Raw genomic sequence first — 14,462 nt, 5'->3', positions numbered from 1 at the left:
CGAGACAGGCTTCCCTTTTTGTTGACACCGTCGAAGGCCGCGTCGTCAGCGCGCGTTCTCAACGTTTCGACGTGCATCTTAGCATGTGAAAGTTTGCACAATTGTATGCTTGCACTAATTGTCAGAACAGTTTGCAAAAGGCCAGTTGGTCGTCTCCCAGACCTAAAAATAGCCACTTCCTACATATGTTGTCATTAAGATGCACTGAGAAATTAAAGACAGTGTCAAAAACAAGTAATGATTTAAAAAAGTAATAATAATTTTACTCCTGAATGTGGTCCACTATGGAAAATGCTTTTTGCAGTCAGAACGCTTTATTAATGCCCGTAGCAGGTTTGCGGTTACCTGCAGGAATGTATGAGAACCCAATAATAAACTGTGAAAAAAAAAAAAGAAATGAAATGTCAGCGTGAAAAAAATTCATACTGTTCCAAGTTTTATGTCATAAGGAAAAAGTCTTCATATTAGAAGTTTGAGAAAATAGATTCAAAAATTGATTAGAAGATAAGTGACATTACAATTAGAATTGTTTTATGTCACAAGGACAAAGTCTAAATATTAGAAGAATATTAAAGATAAAATTCATCATGCTGTGAAATTAAAGTTGGAATATTAGAAGAAAAAAGCAGAAATGTGACAAGGACGTCATTAAAATAATATGAGAAAAAAGTCATATTATTATGAGGAATAAATATTAATAGTACACGAAAAAAAAAGTAAATAAAGGGGAGTAAATTGAGAATATTATGAGAACAAAGGCATAGTTTATTAAAAAAAAAAAAAGGTGTTATGAAACTAAAGTTGTAACAAAATCGACCCCCACAATTCACGAGGGCCCAACTGTGAATAGTGAAACTCTGTGAATAATTGACACCCATTATAAAAAGAAATTGGGCATAAGCAAGAAAACACCCCCAATAAGCTTTTTCCGCAAAAAACATAAAAAACAAGTATTTATGTTTATTTAAAAGGATCTCAATTAGGTGATGCCAGCAGTTTGCTCATCTTCCTGGGGTCGACATACTGTATGATCAACAATACAAATAATTAACTGCTACAACACATTATACATTAATGAAGTGGTTACACGATTCATGGATTCAGTACTTACACAAAATACACGCTGTAAAAACAAAAACTGTATTTTGCACACTGATTGAGGAGTATCTGCACCATTTGCACAATCAACATTGTCCCAGATTATCGCACTACTCGCTTGAAGTCTCGGCGCCCTTTTGCACAATGGTCATTGCACCGGACTATTGCAATATTAGTCTTTCGAACTGCGCTAAGTGCTAGAGGACTCTGCATCTATTTGCACAATTGTCAAAAAAATAATAATTCCTGACATTACCAGATAACTATTAACCCTTTATTGCTCAGTGACTGTTTTTTTTTTTTTTGTCAATGTCTTTATGTCTCAAAAGTGTTCTCTGTCAATTGACTGTCCGTTGTCATACTAGAGCGGCTCCAACTACCGGAGACAAATTCCTTGTGTGTTTTTTTGGACATACTTAGCAAATAAAGATGATTCTGATTCTGAAAAGAGTATCAAATGAAAATTAATAAAACCAAGTGAAGAAATTGTTATGAGAAAAAGGTTTTGATGTGACAATAATAAAAACGGAATATTACAAGAATAAACCAGAATATTACAAATGAAATTCATTACGCTATGAGAATAAAGTCAGAATATTAAAAAAATAATAATGTGACAAGCATAATGTTAAAATATTATGAGAAAATGACAGTTATAATTTTTATTCTCATAACATAGAAAAAAAAATAGATTTTTGTAAAATTCCGACTTTTGGTCTCATATCACGACATTGTTTTCGGGTGTCGTAAAGCGCTAAGGCAGCGAAGTACTGGCCTGCGTGCGCTGGCGCGGCTGCCACGCGTCGTCCGGGGCGTAGCCCACGCAGGGCCCGCTGCACACGGCGCACTCCAGCACGACGGGGCCGGCCGGGAAGGCGGGCGGCCCCCGACGCCGGCGGCAGCCCGGGTGCGCGTCCTCGGCCGGGTCGCCGTCGTTGGCCTTGCTGTGGGGGCGCGACAGCATCTTCCACTTTCTCACCTGCAAGACGATAACCACGTTGATTTTCAGCCATTTCATGGACTTTTCAAACAATTTCTACTGTGACTTCACACGGCTAATTGAGCCACTGACAATTGAGCCACTGACAGTGGGCTAACTCCATTTTTGTTATTTTGCTGCAGAGTAATTGCAAATTTTATGGCTACATAAAAAAAAAAAAAATGTCAGGATTTATATCTTGGCGATTTTTGATGGCTGTTTCCACTACAAATGTGGTTTTCCTCAGATTTTTAGTTTTTTTCCAAACATCCGCCAACTCCATCAATATTCATTAAAGATAATGAATAACATTCATTTATTTTATATTCAAATAATATTTCCCCATTGAAATGATTGAAAATGCCCTAATCCACTCCAGCCCCTCCCCTAAAAAAATCTACAAAATGGAAAATAGCACTCTATAATAATGCTCTTTATGAAAACATATAGTGATAACATAATTAAATAGAATGTAAATAATTAAAAAGTTTGTGCACCATGATGAATTCATTGTGCTTTTTTTCTGGTGTGTATTAAGAGTTTATGTATTACAGTCGTACAGACAAATAAAGAAGAGTTTTGCAACTACTGCATTTGATTCATTAAGCTGCATTAATATTCGTCTTTTACATGACAACATTCCAAAGTGTGACGAAGTGTTTAAAGAATTCCTGTGAGGCCAGCTGGGAAAGTTGTACAGCTGGAGGCAGACAGCAACATCATCACGCTTGCAGTCAGAATTAATAAATAAATATATAACACCTATTAGCATTCCACGGGAGGCAGCCAATGACTCACTTAAGACCCTTCCTCTACGCATGGGGTGTCTTGACGTTTTCCTCCGAGGGCCGCATACAGAAAAATCGAAGGATAGAAGTTGTAATTCTGTCCCTGGATAATGAATTCCGAGATTTGTTTTTCAATACATTCTCCATGTTTGAAGATAATTGCTGAAAATGTCCAAAGACTGAGATCTAGGTTGCAGCTTCCCAGGCTGTGTCAAATGTTATTTTTTTGTATTTGATTTTTATTTCACCTTTATTTAGCCAGCAAAACCTCATTGAGATGAAACATTTCTTTGACAAGAGTGTGCCTGCCGCAGAAAAATGCACGACGGGCCGCAAATAGCCCCGGGCCGTAGCATGGACACCGCTGCTTTATATACACGACCACACACAAGTTCGTGAGCGCGGTCAAGGTGAGGGAAGCGGAGCCCAAAGATGGATGCAGCCGTGACTCAGAACGGCCGTTACGTAAGCGACAAATGGCGTCCTTGGCAGGTTCAGGGGCCGCGCTGCGCTTTTAACGAGCGTTATCAAGGCCGCTATCAGCAGGCTTGCTACACTAACACTTCACCTGGAAATCATATGCTGTACAGTGGTACTTTGACTTACAAGTGCCCCAGCTTACGAGTTTTTTTTCAAGTTACAAGCTGGCGCTTGGTTGATATTTTATTTTATTTTTTCTTCTCCTTTCTCTGTTGTGACACAAGATTTGGCCAAATGAATGAGCTCATAGTCATGAAACCATGATTAAAAACAATACGTTTAACCAAATATGGTCAGTTCCTTGACATGATTCAAGATCAGCACATCCCAGATTTACCAATAAGAGAAAGGGAATCGTCCTATATTTTGGTATAAAAGCAGGTTCACACTTGCAAACTTGTTTTGCTGCTTTGTGGAATAAAGTCTCCATGATCAACCTTGCTCAGACTCCAGCCTCTTTTTTTTTTTTTTGCCTCGATAAACTTTGATTGCATCTTGATTCAAAGGACTCCAAACCAAATTTTTACTCAAGATTCAAAGTTCGAATTGAGGTGTTGGATGCTGAGGATGGGAGCCCACTTCATCTGGGGACCCTTCTAGAATTAGTCAAACATCACGAGAAATGTTACAACAGGCAACGTTGCCACTTTAGCAAGTTGTGCAAAAAGTACTCAAACACCGAACGTTGGACATTCAAACGTTTACAGAAGGTCAAATTAAGTTCACCTGCAAAGACGATGTTGCATTTGAGTCTCTTACTGAAATTTGACCCAAAAAGCCAAATCCATTTTTGTGAGGAGCGTATGTGCAGAATGTGAAGCGCTGCTCTCTGTTGCACTGACACGCACGCCGCTTCGATCAAGCACATCTCTGCTCCTTTGGTGTTTTACGGCCTCGGGCAGAACATGTTTTCCACTAGAGAGAGTGGTGCATGGCAAGGATGAGATACCCTGTGCGTGTGCGTGTGGGTGTGCAGCATAAGACATGCAGCATAAACATAACACACACACATGAAGGCCGTCCCCCTTCCTCTTGACCCTTTAACGAGCGTTATGAGCAATGAGCCCCTTAAAGACATCGCGGTTATATAATGTCTTTTACGTCGGCTCTTGCATTCTTCGTTGTGGGAAAGTTTTCCGATAACATTGACATCGTGACGAAGAAGAACCGATGGTAAAGAAGACAACAGATGGGAATGCATTACAAGTAACATGAATCCAAAAATAGCTTTAAAAGTGACCTTATTCAAAATAAAAAGATGCATGAATCTAAATTATACAGATATTTCATTACATTTTGTTATTACACATTTCATTATTTTTATGAATTTGTATTTCTTTAAAAAAAAAAAAAAAAAAAAGCTGAGCATTTTGGCATACTATATCAGTTTCAAGGTATTTAAAACAAAAGATTAACTTATAAATGATAATATAAATAAAGTTGTAGAAATGTAATTGTTATGCAGTTTGTGTGTTTGAGGCATGCCCACTATTTGTGGTGATTTTGTAAAAGTTGAAACCCTTAAAAACTCCACATTCGAACAGCATAGAATCTGCCTTTTTTTTTTCTCTAGGATATTTTTCAACTTTTTCAAACAATTTTATCTTATTCAGAATGATGATAGACTGCATCTGTATACATACTTTGATGTCATTGTATGTCATTTGAATTTTCTTCACCGATTGGCTGTCAGAAATCAAATCTCAGCTCAACTTCCTTATAGTGAGTGCTCAATTTTGACTTTGTACCAAACGTTTCCTTACACGCAAAAATCGAGAAATGTTCAAATGAACGGAGAGGTACAAATAAGCTTGCAAGGTGGTGGACGAGTTGTGTTGAGAACCTGAAAAATGAGAATGTGTGAAGCAGCGCGAGGCCGAGATGCGGTCTGTTGTTATTGTTGGACTAGGAACACGACTAATGGGCACCGCCGGACCACGAAGGACACTAAGTTGATTTTGTTTTAACATGTTTGAAATCACGCCACACGCCATTAGCGTGTCCGCTGTGATTCACTCCTGCCCGTTTTTCTTTCCCCGGACCCTCCAAACGGGTCGTCGTCTTCTCCCTTTGTTCAAGTGTATAAACAGAGGATGGATCTACATGACACAGATCCCATTTACCCTCTGCGGGGAGGCCTTGGCGGGATGTCTCACTTGCTCTCGTGTCGTCATAGCAACCCAGTTGAGTGCAGAGTTGGCGAAAGTACTCACACTCTGTACAGTACTTTACGATCCTGTAGAATGAATTCAGAGATTTGTCCCTGCTTATTTGTGTGCTGAAAACATGTGCAAAGACTGAGAATGATTTAGTACTCAATTGTGGCGAGATAGTGGGGCCACTTTAGAGCGCCTCATTGTCAGCCGTGTGTGTGCACGTGACACAGAGAACGATGGAAACACGAGAAGGGGGGGACATTTTATTTAATTTTTTAAAAGTCCGACGTGACATCTAGCGTGCGCACTGCTTTAGAGCGCCTCGTTGTTGGCCGTGAGTGCACGCACTGCACGGAGAGAAATACGGAGGAGCGAGAAAGGGGGAAAAGTCTTTAAACAATACGACGTGACAGCCAGCGTGTGGAAAGGGCCTTCATGCAGGTGTGGTCGCTTTAGAGCGCCTCATTGTCACGGCATGGAAAAGCTCTGTGATGACCCCGCGGGATATATTTATACCATAAATGTGTATAAGTTTGATGGGATAGTGGTAACAGTGTTCATCTGGGACCTGGAACCAGTCCAGAGAACTGTCTGTGTTTCCACCACATTTGCACCGGTTCCTGCAGAAACAGTAAAAGCGTCATGAAGTCATGTACAGTATTTGTGTGATGGTGTTTACGGAGGAGTTTGAAACAGTTCCCAGAAGTGTCCGCGTTTCCACCTCATTTGCACACTTTCCTGCGGAAACATGCACCTGTTGGTCTTTGAATGGTCATGGGGGAAATCCCGAAACGGTAAAAGTCCAAGTCATGTCTACTTGAATTTTTCTTTGATGTGAGCGTGGGGACGGCGTTCATGGGGGAGTTTGAAAGAGTCCAGAGAGCTGTCTGTGTTGCCGTCACATTAGGACAGGTTTGCGCAGAAACATGCTCCTGTATGTGTTTTCAAATGTAGGGAGTAAAAATAAGAAGTTGTCAGTAAAATAAATACCGGAGTAAAGCAGAGATACCTGAAAATCTACTTAAGTCCAGTAACAAAGTATTTGTACTTGGTTGCGGGGTCTTCCAGGCCCCTGCCGGTTGTTTGTCTTGCACTGGAGATGGGAGCGAAAGATTAGCTGTGTTCTCTGGACAGATTAAAACAAGACTAATCCACAGAATTCCACCACAGTGACCCTGGGAAGGGAGGCGAAGACTTCGGATTACTCAAATATCGTGACATAAGAAGATGACATCTTTGTTTTTATGACCTCTTTCGCACAGGAAAATTGCTGCATACAAGCCGTAACCATATATCAGGCAATGGTATTGTCCATCCATGTTCAATTTGGGGGATTCATTAAATTTATCTTTTTTTAAATTCATGTTTTTTATGAAATTATATCAAATATATATTTTGCCACCTTAATTACTGTGTTTCTAAATTAAGATAATATTTATGTGGCATAAATACAAAACATAGTTTCCAATTTTAAAATAAAATCAAACACAATATGGTTGTGGATTTGTACCAAATTAAAAAAAATAAAAACCTCTAATCCATCATTAAATGTGGCTCTTTCTGTTAAGTAAGATCATTTTTGGATACATTAAATCATACAACAATAATTTCGATTTACACCAGACTTAAAATAAAAAGAAATATGGGTTTGGATTTGTGCCCAAATAAAAAAAACAATACATCATTCAATTTGATTATTTATGTTTAGCTGATATTTAGATACGATAAATACATATTTTTGATTTAGTAATTTTAAATAAAATAAAATACATTAAAATAACATATGCGTGTGGATTTGTGCCAAAATAAAAAAAACATTAGAAAAAAACAATCCAACATTAAATTCAGGTTTTTATTTTTGTTAATTAATCTGATTAAAAATATATAGAATAAAATAATTACAATAAGGACATGAAAAAATTGAAAAATTTAATGAGAAAATAAAATAAATCACTAAATATAATAAAACGTAATCATTTGCTTGGAGAAAAAAAAATGTCCATCATTCACAAGTCAAGGTGAAATAATTGTGACTTTCTTTCCAAACATGATTTTGCATCCATCCATTATCAACACCGTTTATGCTGGTTAGGGTCGCGGGGTGCTGGAGCCTATCCCAGCTGACTTCGGGCGAAAGGCAGACTACACCCTGAACTGGTCGCCAGTAAGTCGCAGGGCACATCTAGACACGGACAACCATTCAGACCATCAATGAGTGGAACTGATCCCACGCTGCCCGCACCAAAGTCAGGCGAGTGTACCACTACACCATCAGTGACTCCAAACATGCTTGATAAAATAAAAATGGTTACCAAAATTGCAAAAAAAAAAAAACAAAAAAAAAAAAAAAAAATTTGAACCATTAAAAATCTTTGTTCACAATCAAAACCGTAACCAGGAAACAAAAAAATTTAGAATGTGCAATGTTACCTGAATTGAATGCTGTAAAACGTTTGCTGTGCAATCTGTTGAACAAGTGAGCTTTGGTCAGTGACTGGACAGGAAAAGGGGTCGCAAGGTTCACTGGCTCATCAGTTCAGTGTGCTTACAATATATTGCATGTCATTCAACACAACAGCCTTGCATTTCATTTATGAAGCATAATCATACTCTGATCATTAACTGAGAGATCTGCAAAAAATGTGGAATTTCCATGCAGCTGTAGCTGCACATATCACTGCAGTGTCACAGGAAAAACAAACAAAAAAAGGCCACGGCTCTCGTGTGTGTGAAAAGCGACTCATTAACTCGTCTATGGGAATGTGCCACCGCCGTGATTACATCACCGGGGAGGGCAAAGTTCAAAGTGGCTGTCAGATGTCACGGGTCGCCAGGGTACAGGCGAGGAAGCGGGACGGCGCAGCTTTAAATGGAATCGCTTGACCGTCCGAGTCTCGACTCAGCGAGGCGGGAACGAGGACGGTGGATTTGTCATCAGTTGTCACGCTAGGAATTCCATCAGCACTCAATAAAGAGGCAGAAAGGCATGAAAGCTCACTTAAACAAAAAAAAATTAATTAAAAAAGAAAAAAAGAATTTTTCAAAATAGAAATTCTAATCAGTTTCCTTCTCAAATGGTGCATTGCTACCATTGAGCAAGGCACGCGTGCATAAACGCGTGCGTGCGCGTTGACCTGCTGCTCCAATAAAAGTGTCCGCTCAGCTCTTCTCGTTTCTCTTCATCACTGCTGCTCCTCCTCCTTCCCGTTCTTCCTCTCCATGCTTGCCCCCTTTCCTGTTTTATACCCTTCATTCGGCATCACTGTTTACTCCATCACCTTATAATCTTTTTTCCAATTTCTTAAGTCAATCCACTTTCAGCGCCCCCCCCCCCCGTTGGTGTCATAAAGGCAGCATGCTGGTTTTCATGGTGTAATAAAAAGTGAGTCACGACTCCATTTAGACTCGCCTCTGACAGGCTCATCAGGCCGAGTGTGGGCCAAGGTCAGCGACCCGCTGACAGCTTTTTTAATGGGACCGACACGTGGCGCTGGAGGCTTTTATGTGCAACTTCCTTGACGTAACGTTTGAAAACGCTGTGTCCTTCCGCAGGCCGGTGTGTTGAACATTGGCTACACCTGCACTTTCTGAGAACATGCAAAAAGAAAGCTGGTAAAGCGCTGACCTCCGCCGTGGCTGCTCGGACATCATCACAGATGCCCACCTTCCGGAGATACATGAGGTCCCAATCCCCAAAACAAGAGTAAATATATATGGTTCATGTTCAATTAGTCCTGTGACCAAGCTTGCATCTCAATTTATTTGTATGTCAAATCCATTTTCCCCACTGAAATGAACTGAAATGCCTTTAACCTAAGGTGGAAGAAAGAAGTAAAATGGATGGCCAAATGAATGAAAATATGGGTGAGAGGAAAGATGGAAGGAAAGAAGGGAGGTAGGAAGGACAGAAGGCATGATGGATGGAAAAGGGCTGAATGGATGGATGAAGAAAGGAAGGAATTAAGGATGCACGGATAAGAGGATGAAACAATTGAAGGAGAGAAAGAAGGACGGGTTGCTGCATGGATGGAAAAAAGGATGCAAGACAGAAAGGTTGGATGAAGGAAGGAGACAAGGACAGAAGGAAGGACTGACAGAATGGAAGGATTAGGAAATATCAGGAAAATAAGAGAGAGAAAGAAAGAAATGGAAAATGGGCAACAGTTGGTTTGATTAAAACACGCAAGAAGTGACTCCAGTCTGTCTGCTTAACAGTGAAAGGTGGAGGCGTGATTCATTGAATTTTTTTCAGTTCATTTTTTTCAGAAATAAAGTAGATTATGAGTGTGTGCGTGTGTGTGTGTGTGTGCGTGTGAGTGTGAGTGTGTCGTCTACCTGAGTGCATGTTGGCACAGGGTGGCCAGCCCTGATATAACGCAGCAACGGAATGTTTGATAATATTTTGCATGTTCTCACAAGTGCATTTTTAGTCAATCATTTGACGAAAATAAACACACACACGATTTACAGTCCAAAATAAATTCAGAATGAGTTTTTCTTACAGTACTTACATAAAGCTAAACAACAACAACAACAACATCTTACTTTGTTTCTCTCACATGCATATGAATGTGTTTGTGTATGTTTACTTAGTAATGAAGCCTAATTGTGAGGGAAATGAATGCTGTTATGCAAGATTCATTTCCTCCATTTAAATGAAGATGAAAGAGTGAAGAAGAGGGCTTTTATTTCAAGGCTGCACGTCTTCTACTGGGTCGGATTTACCGCATCTCCCTAATTAAGTGTCTAATGGATGTGAATGACAATACAATAGAATAAATAAAGTCGTAATTTCAGGAGGATAAACATAACATTACGAGAATAAAATAGACATCTTACTGCGTTTCGCATTATATCGTCACTTTCAGGCGGAAACCTCGTTATGTCCCAATATGGTCAATTTCATATTTGTTTTACCACAAATAAATATATATATTTTTTTGGTCCAGCTTCACGTCACCTGTTATTTTCACACATTATTAACCAAGTTAAAGTGTGTAAAATAGCTTAAATCTATTAACACTCTTGAATGTTCAATTGTCTGAGAAGTGTTGTAAAACTCTGCCTCTTCCCTAACTCTGCGGGAGCCGTGTGGCATTATGTCGCCTCAAGATTGAACGTCTGGACGTTTTTTTTAGACCACAACGAGTGAAAATAGGTTAGCTTCATTTGATTAAGGCTGTTCTGTTAAAGTAGGTTGATTGAAGACTCTATATTGCCCGTAAATGTGAATGTGAGCGCAAATGGTTGTTTGTTTCTATGTGCCCTGCGATTGGTTGGCGACTGGTTGAGGGTGTACCCCGCCTCCCGCCCGTAGATAGTTGGGATAGGCTCCAGCAGCCCGCGAGCCTAGTTAGGATAAGCGGTAAAGAAAATGGATGGATGGATGGATGTTTTGTTAAAAATGGCTGGCTGTAATTCTTCAGTGCAGAAGGAAGCGGTCAGCCACGAAGGTTAAAACTATTTTAATCGATGACAGCACAATAAAATAGCATTTTTTCATTGTATTAAACTAGCGATTGAACATGGTTTAGGGGTGGTGTTGTGCTGATGTTGGTGCACAATGGTATACGATAGCAGTATAAGGTATAATATCAACTTGAACGATGTGGCGTTTGGTCACCTAACCAAGATGGCATTTTTTTAATTTCCTGAAAAGTTGTCATTTTGGAGATGTAAGGATTCCGCCTGACTGACAATAATTACAATAACATCTACGCTAATTTACATTGGCCCATCTATGGCGTTTCGATTATAAATTAGCATTCAGCTAGCATACTTCCGTCAGCTTAAATTATATGGTCTTCTCATTTGTTTTATGCGTCAGTTTTACAGTAAATGGGAGAAAAACAATCTCTCTGTCGAAATCACAGTTTTTCAGGATAAAACCTAACTTTATTCCTGTCATGTCGGAACTTTAATTTTCAGCATTTTCTCGTGTGTTCGTGTCCTCACCTTACAGCCTTTGCTCTTGTCGCAACTTTCCGATGGCTGAGAGGACGGCTCGGGATGGGAGCGGTGGGCCGGGCCGCCGTAGTAAGACGGGCCGGCGTAGTGGCAGCAGCCGTACAGGGAGCAGGACGAGGCGTGGTGAGGGTACCACAGCTCCTCAGCCAGGTGGCACTTGGCGCACGGGTACAGCAGACATTTGCCCTGCGCCTTCTCCACGCTCACTTTGGGATTCCGCATCCATCGCCGCACCTTGGTGGAAAAACACAAGACGTGTGTTGATAGGTTGGAAAATGTTATGACTTTTCGAGAATTAACTGGAAATAATGAGAGAATATCGTAGCAAATTCGTGAAAAATAAAGTGAACATTCTGAAAAAGGAACATTTGTAATAAAAGAAGATAACAGTAATTTTAGGATGGGGAAATGGTAACGTTACAAGAATTGACTAAAGGTTGACTGAAAAATGTAAATATAATCATTAGGAAACAATAATAATGTATTATTTTTATAAAGGGAAAAAATAAAATAAATCCAAATGTTAATAAAACAAATGTGTAATAACATGAATAAATTAAAAATATAAATAAAAATTTAATTACACCAAAATAAATTGCACTTTTATGACAAACATAACAGGAAACATTTTTTAATAACAGCATTTGTAATAAGACAAGAAGACATTTATTTATATAGCGCATTTCACACACAAGGTAACTCAATGTGCTTTACATGATTAAAAGCATTTAAAAACAAAGAAAAAAACAGCTTCTAAACATTTAAAACAAAGAGAAACAGTGTAAAGTGCAAGAAATTATCATCATTTATTATATAGTTATCATCATTTAAAAGTGGAAATGCTCTAAAAAGCATGAGAAAAAAAGAAGAGTTTTTAACCTGGACTTAAAAACATTCACACTTGGGCTGATGTCACTTCTGTTGTCAACTTATTCCATTTGTGTGCTGCATAATAGCTACATGCTGCTCCACCATGTTTGCTTGGGACCGAAATGTACCGCGAGCGTGGAAAATGTCCCCCGTAACAACAACAACATGAGCACATGGACGCAGCTCATCCATCCGTTTGCTCGCTTGAATGGAACTCACGTCCTCCACCCAATTCTTTTGTTCTTTGTCATCATGAGACCGAAATGTGACTTCCCACAATCATGGAACTCCTCGTGACAGTAATTACCGTATTACACTACTGTAATATTTGTCCCTCAAAATAACAGCGTTACGGTCATGCTGATGCTACAATGACTTGTGTTGAGGGGACATTTTAATGTGCATGACAAACAGTCAAATACAGCTGCTGTAAACCACAGCTCACGCCCAGATGCTTACACAATGACCAACTGGCCATGTTCCTGATGTCACTCACTAGGCCACACCCCTTAAAGGTGCACACACATAACATTAGTGTTGTTGTCACTAAATGCTGCCTTTTGTATTTGTTTTTACTTTGTTGGTGTTTCCATATTATTAATACGAGTGTATATGTAATCACCTACTTTAGGGTTCTATAATACACATGGACATGCCAGGACACCTCACAGCGTATCCTTTATGCTAATCCCGTTGCAGCTGAAAGGATGTGTTGACATCCAAGGGACTGAAAGGTGGCGTCAGATTAGACGCACCACTTCAGGTGCTTTGTCGGTGGGTTATATTTTAAGATTAAAGCAATGGAGGTAATCTTAGAGTAACAGCTTCAAAGTCTTGTAATAAGGAGAATAGGATCTCTACTGTTGCCACAGCGACCCTAGATCACATATTTTGGTTTTCTATTATACAGGTGGATCAGCCAGGACACATCACAGTGTATCCTACTTTGGGTGCAGCTGAGATAGCATTGGTAATAATGGTACCTTAAATAAACAGCTTCAAAGTCTTGTAATAAGGAGAAAAGCATCTCTAATGTCATGACAGCAACTCTTGATCACCTACTTTGATGTTCTACAATATGCTTGGACCAGCCAGGACACCTGAAAGCGTAGCCTTATGCTGACAAGCAGGCAATGGGGTTTGTATTTTTGCTTCCATCTTTATTGTATTTTATACAAACATACGGTAATAATATAATTAAATAGAATGTAAGGAATGAAACCATTTTTGCCATGTTTTTTTCTTTTTGCTTCAATTCTATGAACATTGTGCTGCCCCTTCATTTTATTTATTTATTTTGTGCTTACATATGTCTCACGCTGCGCCAAAAAACAGCCGAGTCGATCCAAAAGTGGGGAACCGGTTCCAGGGATGATGTCATTGTTTGTGTGTGTGTGTGTGTGTGTGTGTGTTTTGTGTGTTTATTTAACCAAGAAACACTTGTGGTGTGCAGTAAAAACACAGATGGGACGAGAGGGCTGAGAGGGGGGGGAATCTTGCGCCTGATTAGCTCCGCTTGGCTTCAACAGTGACATCATCTTTGTGGTGTGCGTGTGCGTGTGTGTGTGTGTGTCATCCCAACTCACCTTCCTCTTGACAAACTGAAAGGCAGAGCACTTCTTGAAGGAAAACGCCGCCTTCTCTCCTCCTTCTCCTCGTCCTATGTTCACCAGCTTCATGGCCGATACTGGCGCTCCGCTTGCCTCCGTAGATCCCAGGGTGACGGACGGGGGATGGGGGTACCGAGGGGGGACACTGTTGGGAAGCAAAAGAAAAGGTGGAGGTGTGTTAGAATTGGCTAAGGCATCAGGGAATGTCGGGAGGCAGGATGGTTTTGCAAAAGAGAAAGGATGCGAGGAGGAGGAGATGAAGGACCAAAATGCGAGAGAGTGAGGGGGAGAGAGAGCGAGGGAGGCGGGACGCTGTAGCACAATGGAGTTGGAGGGCACTTGAATGCATCGCCGTTCCCTGCGAGATGGGTGCGAAGTTTATGCCGAATGGTGTGAGTCGACAAAACAGCTCAGGACCTCTATCATGATAGCGGGCTTTCAAAACGTAAAGCGCAGTATGCAATAATTGTGGTTCACAAACTTCTTACACCAAGTACAGCCAAGTATATTTATT

At 40.1% G+C, this 14,462-nt stretch overlaps 1 protein-coding gene across 1 annotated transcript in view; it reads right to left on the bottom strand.

Annotated features, from left to right (window-relative positions):
• Positions 1 to 14,156, bottom strand: part of sgk1 (serum/glucocorticoid regulated kinase 1) — a 33,735-nt gene extending 19,579 nt beyond the window's left edge. The window contains exons 1-3 of the mRNA XM_061703909.1: positions 13,925 to 14,156; positions 11,457 to 11,702; positions 1,874 to 2,077 (exon numbers count right to left, since the gene is read on the bottom strand). Of these exons, the coding sequence (XP_061559893.1) occupies positions 1,874 to 2,077; positions 11,457 to 11,702; positions 13,925 to 14,017 (543 nt within the window). The 5' untranslated portion in view covers positions 14,018 to 14,156. The remainder of the gene's footprint in view (positions 1 to 1,873; positions 2,078 to 11,456; positions 11,703 to 13,924) is intronic.
• Positions 14,157 to 14,462: the final 306 nt, after the last annotated feature.

Source organism: Phycodurus eques, chromosome 18 (assembly GCF_024500275.1).
Source record: "Phycodurus eques isolate BA_2022a chromosome 18, UOR_Pequ_1.1, whole genome shotgun sequence".
Taxonomy (NCBI): Eukaryota; Metazoa; Chordata; class Actinopteri; order Syngnathiformes; family Syngnathidae; genus Phycodurus; species Phycodurus eques.
The sequence above is the reverse complement of the archived record's forward strand: the minus strand, read 5'-3'. Positions and strand labels throughout refer to the sequence as shown.